We start from the raw sequence: 24,223 nt of genomic DNA, 5'->3' as shown, positions 1-24,223 counted from the left end.
GATAACAAGGTAACAGGCTCCTATAAAACATCTAAGGGCAGATACCTAGTACAATCTTGTACATATTTTTCCTTAAACAACTAAAGCGCAAATAATTTCAAGTGCACCAGCTAACTGTAAACTTGAACTTTTCTCTTACATTTGTAGAACAAAGAAAAATTGAAGCTACTTTTACTCCAGGACAACCAGCTGATATTCAGAGTGGCAAAGAGTCATATAGCCCAAAAGCTAAATTTCAGAAAAAGCCATTTTAAGATAAAATTGACATCCAAATATCTCTTTTCTCCTTGAGATTATCCACATTTTTAAGGGGTGGGTGTATGTGCAGGAAGTTAGAGAAGTAATTCAAGGACATTGCAACAGTTCAATTGTAATGATGAATGCAGAGAAACATTTCACAATTTAAGGGTTAAACAATAAATCTCGGAGAGACTGTTAAACTGTAACCAGGAAGATTCTTATAAAACTGACACCTGAAGAAAACAGGAATATAAATGTGTCTTTTTTTTAATATCACCGTATGTAAATTATAAATGTTATACACAGAGACAATATATAACAAAAGGTCACTGCTCCAATACCTGCAATGTAAAATAATCCCTAAATTTAAATATTAATTCCCAACTAACGATTTATTTTGCACACCTTAAAAAAAGATTCCTTGTGCCTGACATCACAGAACGGTACTGTTTAATGAAGACAGTGTTTTATAAAATAAAAAGGAAGTGAAGCAACAGGACTTTGGCATTGGAGAATCAGATGCCTCCATTCTGAAACATTGCCCCTTAGAGAGTACTGTACACAAAAGTTCATCTGAATAGATAAAATCATAAAGGCAAAGACATTATGCCTGGAGCAGGGAGATTTTTGAAAGACATAATGGGCCAGATCCTCAGTTGGTATAAATAACAGAGGTAGGCCAATTTATACAAGCTGAGGATCTGGCCCACTCCTCCAGAAGTGCGATTTCTTTCCTGCCAGGATATAAAGTTTTCTAGGTTTGTCCATCTTTGACTTGATAGAAACTTTCCATGTATTTGTAGCTTCTGATCAATTTCCTTGATTTAAAAAAGATAAAGCATGCGAAATTAAAGCAGGGCCAGGTTACTATGTGCAGATCTGCCTCTGACCATGTGGCTGGGGAAATGTGCCTCTTCCACAGAGCTGTATGTGATCACAGTACCCCACTTCCATCCTGGAAGGCAGGCATAGCTTGAGGCATTAACTGCCACAGCCCCTTTCCGAGCTTTGGCACCCTCCCATCTTTTGCGGGAGATTCTGAGGACAGCTGATAGCCCACCTCCCTGGCAGCCATGCGACTCGATGGAGGAAGAGGAAGAATCAGAGCTTGTGTGGAGGCCTTCTGAGTCCCCAGTTTGTTCTGCAGGGCTCTCTCCCCCACTCCTAGTGGGACAATATGGTGAAAACTCTGCAAGAGCCATCTGGCCCTTGACTATCAGAGCGGAGGTCTGGGAGTCAGTACTCCTGGGTATATTCCTGGTTCTGCTTCTAACTTCCTTGGATAAATGACAGCATGCCTGGGTGACACGATGGGTGAGGCAATATCTTTTGTTGGACCAACTTCTGTTGGTGAGAGATAAGCTTTCGAGCTTACACAGAGCTCTCCACAACAACACTGCATACAGCATGTCTGGGCCTCAGTTCCCCAATACACACAATGGGTATAGTAATCACTTTCACACTGCCCCAATGACAAGCCATTTTTAGTAAGGAGGTTTGAGAGCCATAGATAGAGGATGTTTTACAATATCAACCTGTTGTTATAAAACAGTAAGTCACAAAGTACAGACTTAACATTATTGCCCATGAGAAATTGTATACTAGAAACTATTTCAAAGTCCTCTGTCACATCCTTTCTGCTGTGGACAGAGTTCATTAACTGCTCTGCTAAGTTTCAGAGTAGCAGCCGTGTTAGTCTATATTCGCAAAAAGAAAAGGAGTACATGTGGCACCTTAGAGACTAACAAATTTATTTGAGCATAAGCTTTCGTGAGCTACAGCATCCGATGCATCCGATGAAGTGAGCTGTAGCTCACGAAAGCTTATGCTCAAATAAATTTATTAGTCTCTAAGGTGCCACAAGTACTCCTTTTCTTTTTGCTCTACTAAGTATTTCCCAGCACTTGTCACACACTGTGCCACTCAATTTGGAAACTACATACTCCGAGATAGTAAGTGCCTAAAACTAGTTCACTTCTACAGGAAAATGGCATCACATGTTATCGATAACGTCAGTAATACAGCAGGCCTAACTTTACTGGTCCTACAATATGTTGACAGACACGAGCAGCATGTTGGACCTATCTAGTACCATAGTGTCACATCCAGTATGAACCATATTTATTCCCTACTTTCTTATTCACACCACTACCTTCTTACTTACTCTGAATACTAGAACTTTAGGTACATTATTTAAAATTCTGCTCATCATGGATGGCATCAATTGTACATCCAGTTAGAGATCAGGCTTTGCAAAGTCCTGCAGTAAGACATGAACTAGACAGGTATTCAGCAGGGAGTTAATATTATGGGATATCATTACTTAGGTCTTTAAGTCTGAGACAAAGGACTCCCAAGACTCCTTTTGGCCAATACTATTGCTGTTCATATGAAATATTGGAAACATCAGGCTACTGAAAAACCTGACAGCCATTAAAGAAAGCCAGCTAAACCAGTTCTTTTTGCGAAACCACAGCATGTTATTTAGCTGCTCAAACTGGCTGATTGACGTAAAAATCAGGTCTTCATTTGAGGAGATATGCAAAACCACTTTGAGAGCTTGTCAACAGTCCTAATAACATTATGGAATGTCAGCATATTTACTAGCATGCACATCTTTCGCCATTCATATTAAAAAGAGGTCAGCTGAGGGTTATTCAATGGTGGACACTAAAAAGAACTCCAGAGATAGACTGGAAGCTAGTCATTAGCATAACCTTCAACTTTCAGCCAGTGCAGTCACCTGAAGGTTACTCAACAGGACAGACTTTCCAAGATATAAGATCCACCCAGTGGTCCTCAACCAGGGGTCCAAGGCTCCCTGGGGGCCATGAGCAGGTTTCAGGGGGTCCGCCAAGCAGGGCAGCATTAGACTCGCTGGGGCCCAGGGCAGAAAGCCAAAGCCTTACTGCATGGGGCTGAAGCCCAGAGCCCTGCCACCCGGGGCTGAAGTCGAATCCTGAGCAATGTAGCTTTGGGGGGGGGGGTCCTGTGGCGTGGGCAACTGTCCTGCTTGCTATGCCTTAATGCCGGCCCTGGCTTTTATATGCAGAAAAACAGTTATTGTGGCTCCGGTGGACCGTGGAGTTTTTATAGCATGCTGGGGGGGGGGGGGCTCAAAAAGAAAAAGGTTGAGAACCCCTGAGATATAGCATATGTCTAAGAAGCACTAAGAGCTTCTAGAGCTTTTTCACCAGAACTCAGAGCAGCCGCCAGAGGGCATAAGAATGTTAGTAATTATAAACCAGTCTGCTCAGGATTAAGTTGATATGAGGTGTATTAGGGATAGACAGTTACTGTAAAATGCCCCTCTTTACATTCTGTAGAGAGCTGTAAACACAGATTAGTTTTTCAGTTTATCTGATTGCTCCCTCTTCTATTTGTATTCTGTCTACCTTCTCCATTTTTCCATTATTTATGTATGCACAGTACCATGAGATGAGGAGTACAAACCAAGGTGTTGGTGCTAGGTGGGACTCTGTGGTCTGCATTTTACTTTAATGATATGAAAAGAATCTCAGGCATTTGTTGCAGCTCAGAAAAATCTTCACAAATGAAAGTGAAATTCTCACTGACACCCTGGGGAGTATTTTCAAAGCAGGTATTCAACTGCGCAGCTTAGGTTTATGTCAGTAGGCATTGATTTAAGTTCTTCATCAAGTGCAGTCAACAAGCAGCTCAGTCTAGCAGAAAGCTTTGAAAAAACTAATCATGTAACATTACTCCTTTTCTCCACAGGACACTCCCCAGTTTGACTTCCCCCATGAGACCTGCTCTTGAACAGCTATGCCCTTTGGAAATCTGTCCCTCCCTGCTCACTCATCCTAGTTTTGTCCCTAATGTAACATCACTGGAAGACTCAAGATAAGATAATACTAAGCTTTCAGACCCTAAAGGGAGAAAGCAATACAAATTTGCAAGCACTCTCCACATTTTGGGTTGGTTGAAGGTTTTTCTAGTCATGTTGTGGAAATAGTGTTTGTGGAACTGGGGAGTACTCACAACAGCTTGGTGCTCAGATAACAGTGTGGGGAACGTTAGAAATACCTAGATAAATTAAACATAACACACAGTAATTGTGATCATCAAATGTCTAAGCTGAGGGGGGCGGGGCAGAGATAGCCCAGTGGTTTCAGCATTGGCCTGCTAAACCCAGGGTTCTGAGTTCAATCCTTGAGGGGGCCATTTAGGGATCTGGGGCAAAAATTGGGGATTGGTCCTACTTCGAGCAGGAGGTTGCACTAGATCGGGGTTCTCAAAGCTGGTCTGCCGTTTATTCAGGAAAAGCCCCTGGCACGCCAGACCAGTTTGTTTACCTGCCGTGTCCGCAGGTTCAGCTGATTGTGGCTTCCACTGGCCGCGGTTCGCCGCTCCAGGCCAGTGGGGGCTGTGGGAAGGGCGGCCAGCAAGTCCCTTGGCCCATGCCGCTTCCCGCAGCCCCCATTGGCCTGGAGCGGCGAACCGCAGCCAGTGGGAGCCGTGAGCGGCCGAACCTGCGGACACGGCAGGTAAACAAACCGGTTCGGTGCGCCAGGGGCTTTCCCTGAACAAGCGGCAGACCAGCTTTGAGCACCAATGGACTAGATGACCTCCTGAGGTCCCTTCCAACCCTGATATTCTATGATTCTATGATTAATTAACAACAAAAGCTATTTGCTGATTTGTGTTCCAAAGCATCAGGAATGTTTCCAGACAAAGGCATTAACTACTAACCAAGTTAACACCATTTAGGACCCAGGATGTAGCTTTGTATTAGTTTTTTGGCATCATAATGTGTAGGTGGTTAATATTAAATCAGAATCTAGGACTTAGCATTTTGTTCATGTCTACTATGATATGTAATGCAGTTTTATTTTAGGGTGGTTGGTTTTTTTAACTTCTACAGCACTTTACACACATTTAACATTGAATTTTTTAAGCTGCACACACTCCTGTGCGGTGGGTAAGTATTGTTATCCCTGTTGGACAAATGAGAGCAAACTGAAACACACATATTATGGCAAAAATGTCTCAGACTCAGCACCAAAATGCAGGAGCCCTAACTCCCAATCGCCTCTTGTAGTCCTAGAGTACAATGCCTCCCAGTGTATCATTTAAACCTATCTCTATTATATATGAGCCATATTCCACACAAACCTGGAACTACAGACTGATGTTGTTCTTTAGGTCTTATATGGATGCCTAACATTTATATGTTGAAATATTGAAAAAAAAAAATCAAACATTAAATAAGAAAAAGAAAAAAAAGACAGATCCATGTAAACCTACTGGTGGCAAACTGACAAGCAAACAGGGACAGGTTGAAATTCTGCTACTACAGTGCAGTAGAAATACTGTACCCCTTATCCTACCTCCATACCTACCTTCCTCTGCTCGTTGCCTAAGGTAGATTGAACAGGACTCTGTACAATAGTATCTGCTACTGAACTTTTTCAGTGTTCAGCAGCATTTCAAATCTGCTTTAGCTTAGCAAAAATGTTTTCCCAAGGACTCATAAAAAAGCAGAAAGATGGGAACAGCCAAGATTACAACATGCTGTCTGCAAACTTTCCAGGTGAAAAGTTATAAATTGCACCAGTCAATTCACAGAAGGGTATTAGAGAATGTGCCAGTGGGCAGGCTAATCACTAACAAATGTCTGAAAGTAGTAGTCCACATCAGTAGTAAACTGCATGCTTTAAAAAAAACACCAAGCCCCCCACCCCCCGCCACACACACACACATACTATGTATGGCAGATAATCAAATTAAGAGTCCCACTGGGCTTTGAACAGAATACAAAAGTAACAGGATGTTTAAAAAAAAAGACACCACAGCCAGTAGTAGACAGGGTTAATTGATTCAAAAATACGTAGGATTTCCAAACAGTGAAAACCCACCTACCCACAAACAGATCAGCAAAATGTGTGTTTCCAGGCATAATCTGCTCACATTCAGAGCTTCAGAAAGTGAAATCACATGAATTCTAAAGGATATTTTTTGCCCAATTTCACTGTGTCATTGCACAAGTGTCTAGGTCCATTGTGTCATTGATTTTCCCTGTCTTCATTTTCTTAAGCATCAGGAATAGGATGCTACTGTAGGCAGGATACTGAAGATGATCTACAATGGTCTCACCAGGAATATCTGGCCCTGTATTCCTCTTTAAATACCCTCCTTACTACCAGCTAAAGGTTTCTCATAAGCCTAGAAGCCGCTGCTTCTGTCATGAATAATGTAGCTGGAATCAGTGTAGCTTAGATCAATTTACTGTGGTGTCTACACCGCACTGGGTTGACAGGAAATACTCTCTCATCGACTTACTTACTCCTCTCTTTCTCGGTGGAGTACCAGAGTCAACAGAAAAAGTGCTCTGCCGTCGATTTAGGAGGTCTTCACTAGACCTACTAATTCGACCCCTGATGCATCGATCGCAGCAGCGTGGGGATCCATGGTAAGTGTAGACATAGCCTATGTCCCAGCACAGTCAGGCGTCACTTTCATTTGTCCCTGACACACAGGCAATACTGTATCCATTGTAAATGGGGAGAGGGATAGAATTACAACATGCGCGCACACACACACACACACACACTTTAAAAGATCTGAGTTAACCTTTTCCAAAGTGCCCAAGTGACTTAGGGCCCTAAATCCCATTTTCAATAGAGACTTAGTGCATGTCTACACATACAGCAGTACAGCTGCAGTGCATCTGGTGAAGACGCTCTATGCCAATAAGACAGAGCTCTTCCATCGGCATAACAAAACCACCCCTGCAAGCGGTGGTAGCTATGTAGGCTGGAAAAGCTGTACACACCAGCGCTTATGTTGATGTAACTTATGTGATGTACGTTATACCAACATAGGCTGTAGTGTAGATGTAGCCAGAGGCATCCAGGCTACTCTCCCATTAAAATAAGTGGGATTTAGATGCCTAAATACTTTGAAGATCTGGGCCCTTGGAGCCTATGGGTTTGTCTACTTTGACCACAGCAAAGTGGAGTGGGAATCTAACCCGCACCAGCCGCCTCTGGTCTGCGTGCTAATGTCCTTTACTGGCTCTTTACAGTAGCCTGATCTAGTCCTCTTTGAAATGGCACTAGCTCAAAGTGAATTAATAAACTGTTAACATGTGTCAGAGTGCACAGAAACTGTTAACCACAGCAGACTAGGGCAGGGTAGATTCACACCCCAACTTGCTGCAGTCTAGTAGTTCAGATTGACAAGCCCTAAGTCTCAATGAAAGTGTATGGAACCAAAGCTCCTATGTGCCTACGTCAATATTGAAAATGGGACTTCGGTTCATTTGAAATTTTTACCCAGTCCGAGTTGTTTAAAAAAGGCTTAAAACATTATTCCAAGTGCACTTATTGTCCAAGCATTTAGGGCAGGGGTTCTCAAACTGGGGGTCAGGACCCCTCAGGGGATTGCGAGCTTATTACATGGGGGGGTCATGAGCTGTCAGCTTCCACCCCAAGCCCCGCTTTGCCTCCAGCATTTATAGTGGTGTTAAATATATAAAAAAGTGTTTTTAATTTAAAAAGGGGGTCGCACTCAGAGGCTTGCTATGTGGAAGTGGTCACCAGTACAAAAGTTTGAGAACCACTGATTTAGGGTCCAATACAACTCCCCACTTAAATCAGTGGAAAGATTTCCATCGACTTCACTGGGGGATGGATGTGGCCACGGAAGAGCTTTAGTTTGTTTGTTTTGGGGCCAAAGAGGGTGCAAAAAAGGCCAACTTCTCCCTCAAAAGCCTGAAGGTTAGGAGAAAAATAAGGGATGGGTGGGGAAGTACTGAAGAAATATGGCAAATACTATCTTGACTTTAATCTGTCTTTAGGGGTGAAATCAGTGTTGTGTGTGAGGTACTGAACTGAGAGTCCAAGAGACTAATGTGTTTCTTTTATTCCCTCAGCTGGCATGGCATGGGCGGCAGCAGCAAATCGCGTCCCTTCACTGTCCTGCCAACATGCCTCAGTGTGCCTAATGTGATTAATCTTACACCCTAGCTAGGTGGACTGTTCTGGCTGCCCTTCTTGATTTAGCTGAACAATGTGCTCTGTGTAGCTCAGAGCACGTAACATCGCAAAGCAGCAATACTTATACAACCGTGTCTCCAGTCTCTGCTCCCCGGGCAAGGATTTCTCACTTCGTGTATCCTGCACAACATGGCTACTGTAATACCTACATGTTGGTACAATATGTATCCCCTAAACAAAGAAGAGAGAGAGAGAAGTGAGCTGTAGCTCACGAAAGCTTATGCTCAAATACATTTGTTAGTCGCTAAGGTACCACAAGTCCTCCTTTTCTGTTTGCAAATACAGACTAACATGGCTGCTACTCTGAAATCTATCCAGTATTGCTTGAGTTTTTTAAAACCCCATCTGTGGCACAAGTCATTATTAGTGTTATTTCATTTAATGCAAGCTCCTTTATCCCTCATTGTGTATGTTTTCAGAAATTTCCATCAAGAAACATGGGTACAGATTAATTTCCTCTCCCGCCCCCATTTAAAGCTTCCTCAGGTTAGTATTTGCCCATTCCAGGACTCATCCCCCACTGGGTCACAACATTCTGCCTCCTCAGCACAGAAAGATGTTGCAATGGGACGAGATGATCCATCATCCTGGCATTGGCCCAGCTACCCTGATACAATGTTACAGCCTCGGGATGCACTACCTCCTGCTGCTGCAATGTTGCGGAGTATTCACGTATCAGAGTCTGGTGATGGAATGTTAGCACGTCCTGCAGTTCTGATACACCCTTCTGCTGCAACATCCTACCTTGCTTTAAATAGGGATTCTTGAACGTGAGCTGTTGTCCTCTTATTGGATTTGCTGGAGGCACACAATAAGCTTGTCAGTATGTTGTAAAGCACAGTGTGGTCACCTTACTTTACACCAACACTGTGTGAAGAGGAATGAATAAGTTTTTTCTCTTTGACTACGTTTGAAAGTTCCCAAGGGTCTAGATACTTTGGGGTGAAATAACTTCTAGTATCCTTGGCCTTTTGATTAAATTTTTATTTATTTTTCAGTGAATTATTCAACAACAAAATCTTAGATTGTTAGGCAACAAAACTCAGTTGAGTAAAGCCAACGAGTGAGAGCTAACAGGAACTAGTGAGCTTGCCGCGAGTGATACCACTTGTGGCTACTTGGCACCAGTCCCACTGAATGGAACGGCACTGAGAAATAATCCGACTTGGAGTCAGACCAGGGAAATGAGAGCAGCAACTCCTTCTCAAGCCCTGAGACTGTTCTAGCAGACAAATACGATTAGAATTAGCATCAAAAGCCATAGATGACTCTCAGTATAAGGAACAAATGTGGGCAGATCTTTCCATAGTGCAGGATCCCGCACATTTGCTGGTAAATAAAAATGAAGTCAGTGTGTCTGACAGCTGTATGTCTGACGGTGTCAGCTCAGGATTTAATTGCACTATACTGACCCAAGCCAGTATTTTTCTCTGGGGTCTAATGGGAGTCAGATCCATGAGAGAAACAGGAAGTCCATAACACAGTTGGAAAATACTTTAACTGGACTCTGTAGGAAAAACATGATGGTATGATGCGTGCACTTCCTGTGTTCTACACGTTTGCTTGGCAATGATTTCTCATATGATGCCTATGAGTGAAAATATTTTTGGGGTGGCACTGCACTTTAGTTTTTGTCTAAAGTAAATATACTGTAGATCACTACAAGGACACTAGTTTGGTTAAGAAATATGCTGTAGTCTTTGCTTTTCTGTTGCGTTTCTTTCTCCACGTTATGGACACAGACAAACAGAGGATGTTAGGAGACCACACGCCTCTCCAGGTCTAAGCGTCAGTTTCTCTGGGCAAAACACACCTACTCACATTATTTTGGATCTGTCAGGTGGGTTATTTGATTCATTATTAAAAAAGAATGGAAAATGGTACTACAGCATTATTTGCAAAGCATTTTCACTCACACAGGTGAGTCTGGGAACATACTCATGGGACAAAAAAATTGTGATTTTGGGTGACTCAGTAATTGGGGATCCAACTTGACACATATCAAATGGGCCTGATGTTCAGAGGGCAGATGCTCAGCAGTTTCAGAAAATCAGGTCCTGTTAAATTGCCTCACATTGGGCACCCAAAATCACTAGTCACCATTGAAAAGTCTTGCCCAGTATGTCTATCTCAGTAATGGCCACATAAAAGCATTTTGTTAAATCAATATTTAAGCATGGAGTCCAATCACTGTTATTCATTTGTTTGACTTGATTAGCTATGGGGAGCATTTTGGCACTCAAACACACTCCACCAGTTAAAGCATTTCAGTATGTATCCATCTCTTTTGGATAGAGCTTGGGTATTACTAGAGATGGACTTGGTCCTGCTTTGAGCAGGGGGTTGGACTAGATGACCTTCTGGGGTCCCTTCCAACCCTGATATTCTATGATTCTATGATTCTATGATTCTATGGGCAGGTATGGTATCTGGTGTGGAAATACTATGGTGATGGGAACCCTAGACATACCTTAGATAGAAAGATAGATAGATTAGATAATGAGAACAAAGAGTTCACTGAATTAGGAAAAGCTGTAAATAAGCCACTTAGAACAGGAACGCTAACAACGCTGAAAGTAAAACATTCCAAAAATGCATCCGATGAAGTGAGCTGTAGCTCACGAAAGCTTATGCTCTAATAAATTTGTTAGTCTCTAAGGTGCCACAAGTACTCCTTTTCTTATTCCAAAAATGTGCATGAATCCTGGTGACAGGTGAGCTTCCAAAAAGCTCAGCTGTGGAAACACTACTGGGTGACATGGTTCCAACCCTGAGAAGTAATGTACTACATTGACTTCTTGGTAGAATTAGGATAAGCATTCAGAAGTGCAGATGCTTATTTCAAGCCCTTGAGTCTGCAAATTTGATTGGAAATCTCATGGAAACTGGCTCTGTCATGAGATTTCCAGAATTTCTGTTTCAATTCTTGGCCCACAGTATTGCAAGAATAATCTTTCTTGTGATATTTTGGCAATTCCAGTCTTGGACAGAATTTGGAAGTGGGGAAGAGAAGGATACATAAACTGAGTATTTCAAGACCTTAACAAAAAGTTTGGTTCTAAAAACATGACATTTTATGTGTGATGTATGTGAGTACCTCTCTTCTTACCAGGTTTACCTACTCCAAATAACTACTGAAGTGCCTGCAATAAAATATAAAACTACCTGGTGGCTAGCAGAGGGTAAGTATGTAGAGGGCTGAACCAAGCTTCTTTCATTCGTGGCATGCTGTCATATATTAAAAGGTCCTTCTCCGTCAGTACAACCACTGCTGGCTTCCAGTGCTTCTCATTCTCTCCTGGCACCTGGAAAAGAACACAGTTTCAATGAAATAATGAGTGAGGAAGAGAAGAGGGATAGGCTAGCAGCCTGCAACTACAGAGCCTGCCAATGTGAACAAGTAGGATTTGGGCTGCAAAGATTAATGAAGAAACAAGTTTTACTACTACAGGTCTCTGGAACGATTCTGTCTCCTGAATAATATCCTAAATTTATGACTAGAAGCAGCAAAAATGGATTAAAGCACAAGCAGATCAATGAACATCTGTCATTGTCATTAGTACTAGAACTTCCAAACCTGCTGTATCCTTTGCTTTCTATGGGCTGTTACATATGTGAAATAAGCAGGGGAAAACTGAGACAGAGCCAGCTCTGTTATTTATATTTGATCTTTAAGAACCTATGAGGTCTGTTGTCCTTGAATAGGCAACGAGAATCAATGCAAAGTATACCCCCAGGCCGCCACTCAGAAACAACTCTAAAATAGTGACATGGGGTGGTGGGGGAGAGGGAAAACCTGATGAGCTCTCTCTAATTTCTATGATTAATGATTCTTGGCATGATCCTGCACTCAACTTACCACTGGGCTGAAATCCTGGCTCTATTGAAATCAATGGCAAAAAAATCCATTGACTTCGATGGAGCTAGAATTTCACCTCTGGTGTTGTACTTACTATCATGCACTCATTGTAGTAGTAGGTTACTTCTCAGGTTATACTCCTGGGAGAATTCTGTGCCACTGGAATGGGTTACCTAGGGAGGCTGCAGAACCAGCGTCCTTGGAGATTTTTAAGAACAGGTTAGACAAACACCTATCATGAATGGTCTAGGTTTACTTCATCCTGCTTCAGTGCAGGGGTCAGGACTAGATGACCTCTTAAAGGTCCCTTCAAACCCTCCATGTCTATCATTCTTCCTGAAGCAACATGAACAAAAACATGTTTTGGTTTTACATTGAGAAAAAAATCTCTCAAAAACAGTGAATTTGATTTCATGTTATGTTCAAACTGGACAAAAAGAATGACTATTACTAAGGCTGCGAGTTTGTCATGGAAGTCATGGATTCTGTGATTTTCCATGACCTCAGTCACTTCTGCAGTGGCCGGTGCACCTGGCCTGTGAGCAGATCAGGCAGCCCCTGCACCAGTCGCACTGCTGTTGGGGCAGTCTTGGGCTCCATGACCCACCCCCAGCAGCAGCAGGAATTTCGGTGTGGGAGGGCGCTGGGGCCCGGGACGGGGTGAGGCAGGCTTTGGGTGGTGCTTCCCTCGGGGGCCTCCCCGGAAGCAGCAACATCCCCCTCACTCAGTGGATGCAGTGTGCAGAGCTGCCTAGCCACGCCTCTGCCTAGGAGCTGGGCGAGGGGGATGTCACCACTCCCGGGGAGGCGCGAAGCCGGGTAGAGAGCCTGCCGGCCGTGCCAACCCCACCCCCACCCCAGCACTGGAGGTCCTGGGCTGCCCGCTGTTGTGCACCCCCCACCCTCCCAGCAGTAGGAGGGGTCCTGGCCCACGTGCTCCAGGCCACTGCTCTCCCCCGCCCAGCAACTGCGGTGCTCCCACATGAGCACCTGTGGTGCCCCCAGGCCACCACCCATGAGCATGCACGGTGCCCCTGGGCCACCTCACCCCCCAAGATTTAGTCTGGGGTGTATAGTTGAAGTCACAGACAGGTCACAGACCATGAACTTTTGTTTACTGCCTGTGACCTGTCCATGATTTTACTAAAAATACCTGTGACTAAAACAAAGCCTTAACTATTACCCACCCCAAAGTGGCAGTAAATCCACCTCCTTCTTCCTCCAACTTTCCATTTAATAATTTTCCTCTTTTCTGCTGCCAACAGCGTGGACAGTTATGGCATAGCTACCTGTTACCATCTACCCAAACACACATCTACGTGAACATAGATTCTGCATGAAAATATTTTTAAAATAATTCACTTTGGAGAAGAACAGTTCATCATTTTCTGTGTTGTAATTTTAGAGGCAATTCTCTTCAAAACACAGCTACATGTCTTAAAAGATATCCCCCTGAAATTCACAGCCTATAATGTAGGGTCATGTATGTGTATTTCTTCTTGATGGTGTCTGATCTGATGTTGGTAATAGTTGTCCCTTGTGGCTCTCCCCAAAAAGTACCTAAAAAGAAACAATATTATTATTGCTAATAGAAATTCTCCTTTAGCCCACATGGTAATGATCTGTGATTTTGGAGCACGTTTTGCGTTTTATTTCAGCAACCAATGAGTTCTGTGTCCCCTGAGGACTGTTCTCTCTCTATTTGTGCAGTCCTGACTTCAAAACATTTTCACAAGCATCAGTTTAAACAAACAGAATCAGAACCAGATATAGGCTTGAACCAGAACATTGATCCAAAATGCCTCCAAGTGAGAAGAAGTTCGGATGTGGTTCTAAAGTTTGTATATGATGGATAGGAATTGAAACATCAGAAACCAAAACCACTTGAATGGCAGAAAAATCTGAAACCAAATTTTGAAACTTGGGAACATCTCTATAGCCTGATTAAAGAACCATGTTTTATTGTACTAGGTTATATAATTAAATCTACTACAGTTAAAATATGGGGCCTGAGTCTCATTCCTATCATTATTATTTGTATTATCGTAGTGCAAAGGACTTGTAGTCATGGACCAGGATTCCACTGTGCCAGGTACTGTACAAACACATGGGCTGTAACAATGGAGAGGACATGCAACGAGCAGCCGTGTTCGTGCCCTCACTGATATTTGACAGCATGGGAAGGGGAATCAGATTCAGAACCAAGTTTAAACCTGAGTATTTTATAGACTTAACAGGACCTAATTAAACATCCTCAAGCTTTAGGGAAGTTCAAGTCACAGAATCATAGACTTTAAGGTCAGAAGGGACCATTATGATCGTCTAGTCTGACCTCCTGCACAACGCAGGCCACAGAATCTCACCCACGCACTACTGTAACAAACCCCTGACCTATGTCTGAGCTATTGAAGTCCTCAAATCATGGTTTAAAGACTTCAAGGTGCAGAGAATCCTCCAACAAGTGACCCGTGCCCCATGCTGCAGAGGAAGGCGAAAAACCCCCAGGGCCTCTGCCAATCTGCCCTGGAGGAAAATTCCTTCCTGATCCCAAATATGGCGATCAGCTATACCCAGAGCATGTGATCAAGACTCACCAGCCAGACATCCAGGAAAGAATTTGCTGTAGTAACTCAGATCCCACTCCATCTAACATCTCATCATAGGTCATTGGGCATACTTACAGCTAATAGTCAAAGATCAATTAATTGCCAAATTAGGCTATCCCATCATACCATCCCCTCCAAAAACTTATCAAGCTTAGTCTTGAAGCCAGATGACTTTTGCCCCCACTGCTCCCCTTGGAAGGCTGTTCCAGAACTTCACTCCTCTGATGGTTAGAAACCTTCGTCTAATTTCAAGTCTAAACTTCCTGCTGGCCAGTTTATATCCATTTGTTCTTTGTCCACATTGGTACTGAGCTTAAATAATTTTTCTCCCTCCATGGTATTTATCCCTCTGATATATTTAAAGATAGCAATCATATCTCCTCTCAGCCTTCTTTTGGTTAGGCTAAACAAGCCAAGCTCCTTGAGTCTCTTTTCATAAGACAGGTTTTCTAAGTCTACTTCTAAGATGGCTCCAAACCAGAACACCAGGCCCCAAATTTCTCGAACTCTGCATAAGTTTGCATTTCAAACTCAAGTGTTGCTTAGACCCACTCTAAAATACCAGAGATATTTCCCATGTGAATTAAGTCTTTCAATAATCACACTCCTTTGTAAGTAGGTAGATGGTTTCTCCATAATTATTAATGCCTGCATTTTAATTACAAGGAAAAAAACAGCCTAAACCGATTAAAGGTTCATCAATTTGTTTTGATGAACATCCATATATTTATTTACAATTTTTCTTGCTGCAACATCTCATTTTCATGTGGTTCCCGGGAGAGAGCAGTCACACAATTAATCCATCAAACAGTCAAGCAAGCAGACAAAACCCAAAGTATTAATAGACAAGTGCTAATCACAAATCACCAAAAACATATCAAGCAACTAACAACGCAGATACCACAGTTATCAAGGAAAAAGTAAGGGGGACCTTAATTCTGTCATTTCCTAACTTTTGAGTGCTGGACTTTGCATGGGAGTGTTCCTTAAATGTATCAGAGGGGTAGCTGTGTTCATCTGTATTCACAAAAACAATGAGGAGTCTGGTTGCACCTTAAAAACTAACAGATTTATTTGGGAAAAAGCAGTGGGGTTTTTTACCCATGAAAGCTTATGCCCAAATACATCTATTAGTCTTTAAGGTGCCACCAGACTCCTCGTTGTTTCCTTAAATGCAGTTTTTTTAATTTTCTAGGTTTAAAAAAAGAAAACTAGAAAATATAAATTCCATCATGTGGTCATCAGCACTTTGAAAGTACGTCCTTCAGATCCATAGCACAGATCGCTACTACTTGAGTTAAAGGAGTAACCAAGAGCAGTAATAGTCTGTTATTTTCTGTATGGATCAGCCACTAGAGCAGGACATGATACACTTGACAGCAATGCAATGTTGGGAGTAAGGATTCCTGGCTGGGAATGGGTCTTGTGGTTAGAAACAATACAGTCACACACACAGATCTGGCACATTCATTCTAACAGGCAATTTGGCTATGGAGGAGACGTGGCTCAACCACAATGGAGAAAGGGTTGTATTCCCCCAGCTCTGCCCAAAGTGAATTTGTGCAGTCTCTCACCTAGCCAATCAGTAAAATGGGGGATTATATTTGCCAGGCCTCTAAATTGAAGCCTTGATCATTAATAAGGGTAGTGAAGTGCACGTAAGTATTTAAGACCTGAGTCTAGAACTCGTAGTCTCTTCCTACCTCCCAGCTCAGTACTTCTTTCCATCCACCAAAGTGGTGGCTTCTGATCATAGAATCATAGAATCATAGAATATCAGGGTTGGAAGGGACCCCAGAAGGTCATCTAGTCCAACCCCCTGCTCAAAGCAGGACCAAGTCCCAGTTAAATCATCCTAGCCAGGGCTTTGTCAAGCCTGACCTTAAAAACCTCTAAGGAAGGAGATTCTACCACCTCCCTAGGTAACGCATTCCAGTGTTTCACCACCCTCTTAGTGAAAAAGTTTTTCCTAATATCCAATCTAAACCTCCCCCATTGCAACTTGAGACCATTACTCCTCGTTCTGTCATCTGCTACCATTGAGAACAGTCTAGAGCCATCCTCTTTGAAACCCCCTTTCAGGTAGTTGAAAGCAGCTATCAAATCCCCCCTCATTCTTCTCTTCTGCAGACTAAACAATCCCAGCTCCCTCAGCCTCTCCTCGTAAGTCATGTGCTCTAGACCCCTAATCATTTTTGTTGCCCTTCGTTGTACTCTTTCCAATTTATCCACATCCTTCTTGTAGTGTGGGGCCCAAAACTGGACACAGTACTCCAGATGAGGCCTCACCAGTGTCGAATAGAGGGGAACGATCACGTCCCTCGATCTGCTCGCTATGCCCCTACTTATACATCCCAAAATGCCATTGGCCTTCTTGGCAACAAGGGCACACTGCTGACTCATATCCAGCTTCTCGTCCACTGTCACCCCTAGGTCCTTTTCCGCAGAACTGCTGCCGAGCCATTCGGTCCCTAGTCTGTAGCGGTGCATTGGATTCTTCCATCCTAAGTGCAGGACCCTGCACTTATCCTTATTGAACCTCATTAGATTTCTTTTGGCCCAATCTTCCAATTTGTCTAGGTCCTTCTGTATCCTATCCCTCCCCTCCAGCGTATCTACCACTCCTCCCAGTTTAGTATCATCCGCAAATTTGCTGAGAGTGCAATCCACACCATCCTCCAGATCATTTATGAAGATATTGAACAAAACGGGCCCCAGGACCGACCCCTGGGGCACTCCACTTGACACCGGCTGCCAACTAGACATGGAGCCATTGATCACTACCCGTTGAGCCCGACAATCTAGCCAGCTTTCTACCCACCTTATAGTGCATTCATCCAGCCCATACTTCCTTAACTTGCTGACAAGAATGCTGTGGGAGACCGTGTCAAAAGCTTTGCTAAAGTCAAGAAACAATACATCCACTGCTTTCCCTTCATCCACAGAACCAGTAATCTCATCATAAAAGGCGATTAGATTAGTCAGGCATGACCTTCCCTTGGTGAATCCATGCTGACTGTTCCTGATCACTTTCCTCTCCTCTAAGTGCTTCAGGATTGATTCTTTGAGGACCTGCTCCATGATTTTTCCAGGGACTGAGGTGAGGCTGACCGGCCTGTAGTTCCCAGGATCCTCCTTCTTCCCTTTTTTAAAGATGGGCACTACATTAGCCTTTTTCCAGTCATCCGGGACTTCCCCCGTTCGCCACGAGTTTTCAAAGATAATGGCCAAGGGCTCTGCAATCACAGCCGCCAATTCCCTCAGCACTCTCGGATGCAATTCGTCCGGCCCCATGGACTTGTGCACGTCCAGCTTTTCTAAATAGTCCCTAACCACCTCTATCTCTACAGAGGGCTGGCCATCTCTTCCCCATTTTGTGATGCCCAGCACAGCAGTCTGGGAGCTGACCTTGTTAGTGAAAACAGAGGCAAAAAAAGCATTGAGTACATTAGCTTTTTCCACATCCTCTGTCACTAGCTTGCCTCCCTCATTCAGTAAGGGGCCCACACTTTCCTTGGCTTTCTTCTTGTTGCCAACATACCTGAAGAAACCCTTCTTGTTACTCTTGACATCTCTTGCTAGCTGCAGCTCCAGGTGCGATTTGGCCCTCCTGATATCTTTCCTACATGCCCGAGCAATATTTTTATACTCTTCCCTGGTCATATGTCCAACCTTCCACTTCTTGTAAGCTTCTTTTTTATGTTTAAGATCCGCTAGGATTTCACCATTAAGCCAAGCTGGTCGCCTGCCATATTTACTATTCTTTCGACTCATCGGGATGGTTTGTCCCTGTAACCTCAACAGGGATTCCTTGAAATACAGCCAGCTCTCCTGGACTCCCTTCCCTTTCATGTTAGTCCCCCAGGGGATCCTGGCCATCTGTTCCCTGAGGGAGTCAAAGTCTGCTTTCCTGAAGTCCAGGGTCCGTATCCTGCTGCTTACCTTTCTTCCCTGCGTCAGGATCCTGAACTCAACCAACTCATGGTCACTGCCTCCCAGATTCCCATCCACTTTTGCTTCCCCCACTAATTCTACCCAGTTTGTGAGCAGCAGGTCAAGAAAAGCGCTCCCCCTAGTTGGCTCCCCTAGCACTTGCACCAGGAAATTGTCCCCTACGCTTTCCAAAAACTTCCTGGATTGTCTATGCACCGCTGTATTGCTCTCCCAGCAGATATCAGGAAAATTAAAGTCACCCATGAGAATCAGGGCATGCGATCTAGTAGCTTCCGTGAGTTGCCGGAAGAAAGCCTCATCCACCTCATCCCCCTGGTCCGGTGGTCTATAGCAGACTCCCACCATGACATCACTCTTGTTGCACACACTTCTAAACTTAATCCAGAGACACTCAGGTTTTTCCACAGTTTCGTACCGGAGCTCTGAGCAGTCATACTGCTCCCTTACATACAGTGCTACTCCCCCACCTTTTCTGCCCTGCCTGATGCTTTTCTCTTCCTGGAGCTCAAGTTCTGTGGGGCCAGGAAGCATGTTAAGTGAAGATGGAATCTTCAGAGATTTTAGCAGCAAGCTTCTGAAAAGCTATCAGTATTTGCAAATGGCAACTTTTAGCCAAATTTGGATGGATTTTTATGGGGTTAGCAAAAAAAGATGTCTAATTCCAAAGTGACCCTAGCCAAATGTCAAATTCCTGCTCCAAACCATGGAAGTGCTAGAATTCCTAAAAAACAAAAGAATGTTGGGAAACATTTTTAATATTGACAAAGTCGCCTATTCTCTCCTAGCCTTACTCCTGGAAATGGCCAAATTGTTTTTACTGCAATTTAAAAACACAAAAAACAGGACAACCATGGAAAATTTCAGCTCAAATGGTTAAAGTTTGGCAAAGTTGAGGCTTAAAATGGTAAGTGTTATGCAACTTTAACTGCAGGCTTTGCTACCAATTCCATTTACAATTATTATTTGTTAGATATTAATATGTAAACACCAAAGAACAATTAAATCTAAAAAAAGAAACTGATTTCTTGAGTTGGCAAAATAATAGGCAGCAATATAGTGAGTTGCAGTGTACTGTCTCCGTTTTACAGATGATGAAACGGAGACACGGAAAGGTTATGCAACTTGCCCATGGTCACATAGGAAGCCAATGACAGAGATGGGAATAGCACCAATGTCTCCTGACTCTCGGTCCCCATTGAACCAGCTGGTCAGAAAATGGGAAAAGGGAGAAAAAAAGAATAAGTTGTACAAATGTCAGGCTTGACAAAGCCCTGGCTGGGATGATTTAACTGGGACTTGGTCCTGCTTTGAGCAGGGGGTTGGACTAGATGACCTTCTGGGGTCCCTTCCAACCCTGATATTCTATGATTCTATGATTCTATGATTCTATGTTGTCAGTTTTTGCAATTTTCCTTCCCTCCATCAAAATACTGACAAACTATTTCACTGAAAAAAAATCAGACTTTTGAAAATTTCAACCAGCTCTATTGCCCCATTGGTGCAGATATGTTTGCTGATATGTTCCTATGCTATTCAAATTACTTACAGTCAAAAAAGGTTAACTCTAAGTTGTTCCAATAAAAGATATTGCCTCACCCACCTGGTCTTTCTAATATGCTGGGACCAACATGGCTAGAACACTGCAAACAATATTATGACAATTTATATGTGCATAAACTGATGCATGTTTTTGTTATTACTATTGTTAGGTATTGTACTTTGTACAGTCCAGCCTCCCCTAAACTATAGGACGTAATAATTATTCTGTCTGTAAACAGAGAACAGGATGTGGAGTTTTCCCAGGGGAGTGACCTCCAAAACCAGAAACATGTGGACAGGACTTGGGCCGGCTTGGTCCAAGTTAATTTCCCATATCCAATTGCTCAAAATGTACCCTTCAGCCCAGCGTTGTCTGTTTGCTTAGAAAACAATTTGATCAAATTAAAACTTACTGTAAATATCTGAAATGTCTTAAAGATAGCATTAAAGACACTTCCAAGTATAAATTTCAGTATTATTTTAGATATGTAAAGTGATATTTTGTGATAATATTTTGGGTGCTGGTTCTTAGTCAGTGGCCTTTTAAAAATTCAGGCACTCACAGTGTAATCCCTTCTCTCCCATTACTATTAACAGGCGTCATATTCACATATCATCCAAAGTGCCGTTATTCATTTTTCAGACATGTAAAATCACCGTCCAATCAAGAACTTCAGCTGGAGACCTTCTTCAAAGCCAAAACATTGGATTAGATTAAAGCTGACTGTATCTAGATAAAAGCTATATAAATGCTTTTCAAATTACATTTGGGTTCAGAAATCTTCATCCCACATCAATAATATGGAGTGCAACTCTTACAAACCAGTTAACATGGTTGCATTCTGCACGTGGCTATTAAAGTAGCCCCCAAAAGCAAATTAGTACCTAGTTGCTCATCCCAAAGCCTCCTAGCCAGATTCACCACTTGCATAAGTGGTTTATAGGTTTAATGTACAAACAAACTTGAAAAAGAGGAGAATACTCTAACAAGAAGAAATGCCCAGAACAAGTTTCAGAGTAGCAGCTGTGTTAGTCTGTATTCGCAAAAAGAAAAGGAGTACTTGTGGCACCTTAGAGACTAACAAATTTATTTGAGCATAAGCTTTCGTGAGCTACAGCATCCGATGCAAGTGAGCTGTAGCTCACGAAAGCTTATGCTCAAATAAATTTGTTAGTCTCTAAGGTGCCACAAGTACTCCTTTTCTTTTTGCCCAGAACAAGTATTCTTTTAGCAACCCAGTTTATTGACCTACCTCATCCAGCAGTTCCGTTAAAATCCTGGTTTTACAGAGACTGCCTGTAAACACTTTTCACTTTTGTTTTTACAAAACTAGGTAACAATACTGCGGTACATGAAGCACTTTTTAATTTCCCTGTGTTTAGTACAGGGAATTCCTCAGCCCAGGACTGGAACACAGGAAATCTGTGTTCAAATCTCACTCTGCCACAAACTTCCTGGGTAAACTTGCGTAATCCCTTTGTGCCTCATTTCCCCATCTGTAAAACAGGGATAACACGATTTCTTCCCTCCCCCACACACACACACCTTTTCTTTGGCCTGTCAATTTAGACTGTAAACTCTTCGGGACAGGGACTGTCACTTACTCTGTGTGTATACACTGCCTAGTTCAATGGCTCCCTGATCTCACTTGGGGCCCCTAGGTGCTGCTGTTTTACAAATAATGTAAACATTTAGTTACAGCAACTGAAATATTTGTAAGGGTAACCACTGTGCATTGTCAACAATCTACAGCCCATCCATGATTACAGTGTCATAGAGTTAGCATTCTGACTTCACCTGGGGGAGGCACTTGGAGAGGAAATGTGAGGTGGACATGGCAGAAAACCCGTGTTTAAATTTAGAGAGCATCCTATTAATTTATTGAGAATAACACATGAAAACAAAATGGATTTAGGATACAGCAGAACAAGTTTGAGCCTTTCCTACCCTTGCATGCATTTGCAATGGCTGGCCACAATGTCAGTTCTTCTACCACCTTGAGCAGCAGGACATCGCCTGGCCAGCACCATTGCCAGTGCTAGTCTCCTCAGAGAGGTACAGAGGCATGGGCCACTCGCCACCTCACATCATCTAGCAGAATTGGCTCCATGCAGCAAGAAGAGCAAGTGCCTGTTATGGTGATGCGTCCACATCATCCCTCCCCTTTTTGAGGGCTGTGGCTTAATGCCATGACTTAGCCCTAAGGACTTGACACTGCAAACACTTAAGCACATGTGCAATTTTATTGACATTAATAGTCCAATTGTCTTCCCAAAGGCTACTCACATGCATAGGCACCTTTCTTTGCAAGATCAGGGCCTAAAAGTGCAATCCCTCTGATACACGACAAACATAAACCCATATATATTTCAAAGGAAAGCAGGGTCTTTTCCCCCCCAGCTTGGAAAAACAAACCTCCCTTGAAAGACATCCCAGTTTTATGACACCTTTCATATTTTTACTTACATACTTTGAGCAATAGAGTCAGCTGATATAAATGGATGTAGCTCCACTGAGTTCAACAGACCCATTTATTCCAGCTGAGGACTTGGCCCCTGATTCTTTCATCTGCCTTAGGTTTCTTTTTTATATGTTTTTATTTTAAACATCAATTCTTTGTCCATTTCAGACTTTCAGGAATGAATGAAAGAGTACTTCCAATTTGTGAGTCTCACAGATAATTAAATTAGAGTCCTTGGTTTATTTTGGAGAGCTAGTTTATATTTTCATTAACTCAAAAGAGCCATTTCAATGACATTCCCTGTTTAGTAAACAAATTATCTATTACTAGCAGACTTCATTTCAGGAAGTATTCAAATATGGCCTTTAAGAAAACTGCTCTGTTATGGTGGTTTATGCTTCACAAAAAGTGGTTTAAAAACCTCAGATATTGTGGTGTTGCATTATTAGGAACGCAAAGTACAACAACAACAACAAAAGAACCTTTGAAAACTTCATCCTTACTATGTTCCCCACCCTTTAAATGCTCTTCTGTGTTAAAGAAAAAATAAATAGCTTTGACACATGCTGGGGTATGTTTGCCTGTGTATTTCCCCCCTTTTCCTTTGTCTTTGATGAACTGGTTATGTCCACATTCATAGTACATTTGATTCACTTACAAAAAGCTGCTTGTTAATTTCTGAAAACAATGACTCTGCCTGAACAGTATTTCACTGGCTGAAGCAAAACAGTCTCAACACAAAAATATACCAAGCAAGGTTTATGATGCCAAAGGATGTTCGTATTCATAGGAGCTCATTTGATTCAAGGTAATTTTCAGTGCAAGGGTGGGTGGAACATACAGCCACAGGCAAGGGATGTCAACACCTCCCACACAACATGAAGATGCAATGTGTTTTACTTCTGAACTTTGCAGTTATAAACAGGAAATAATATGAAGATTGTTTAAAGAGAAAATGTGTCTATTTTCATTTCCCTTTCTCTCTCTGATCCCAATGAACAACATAATAAAGGCTTGCACCTTTATCAGATTTGGATTTTAGTCACTGTATACAAAATTCCCCAAAGGACATAATATTTCATCCTGCAACTATCTAACAATAACAAGTAGAGCTGTCAATTAATCGCAGTTAATTCACGCGGTTAACTAAAAAAATTAATTGCGATTAATCGCAGTTTTAATTACACTGTTAAACAATAGAATACCAATTGAAATGTATTAAATATTTGGATATTTTTCTACCTTTTTATATACACCTCTACCTCGATATAACACAACCCGATATAACACAAATTCGGATATAACGCGATAAAGAAGCACTCCAGGGGGGCGGGGCTGCGCGCTCCAGTGGATCAAAGCAAGTTTGATATAACATGGTTTCACCTATAACATGGAAAGATTTTTTGGCTCCCGAGGACAGCATTATATCGGGGTAGAGATGTATATTGTATTATGTGTTGTAATTGAAATCAAAATGTATATTATTTTTATTACAAATATTTGCACTGCAAAAATGATAAACAAAAAATAGTATTTTTAAAT

At 42.5% G+C, this 24,223-nt stretch overlaps 1 protein-coding gene across 2 annotated transcripts in view; it reads right to left on the bottom strand.

The window, feature by feature from the left end:
* The window catches only part of SNTB1 (syntrophin beta 1), a 178,864-nt gene that overhangs the window by 16,508 nt on the left and 138,133 nt on the right, over positions 1–24,223 (bottom strand). For both annotated transcript variants that reach the window (XM_038392301.2, XM_038392302.2), the window contains exon 4: positions 11,427–11,566. In XM_038392301.2, the coding sequence (XP_038248229.1) occupies positions 11,427–11,566 (140 nt within the window). The remainder of the gene's footprint in view (positions 1–11,426; positions 11,567–24,223) is intronic.

This window comes from Dermochelys coriacea, chromosome 2 (assembly GCF_009764565.3).
Source record: "Dermochelys coriacea isolate rDerCor1 chromosome 2, rDerCor1.pri.v4, whole genome shotgun sequence".
In the NCBI taxonomy this organism is placed as follows: domain Eukaryota; kingdom Metazoa; phylum Chordata; order Testudines; family Dermochelyidae; genus Dermochelys; species Dermochelys coriacea.
Note: the sequence above shows the minus strand (reverse complement) of the source record. Positions and strands in the feature narration are given on the sequence as shown.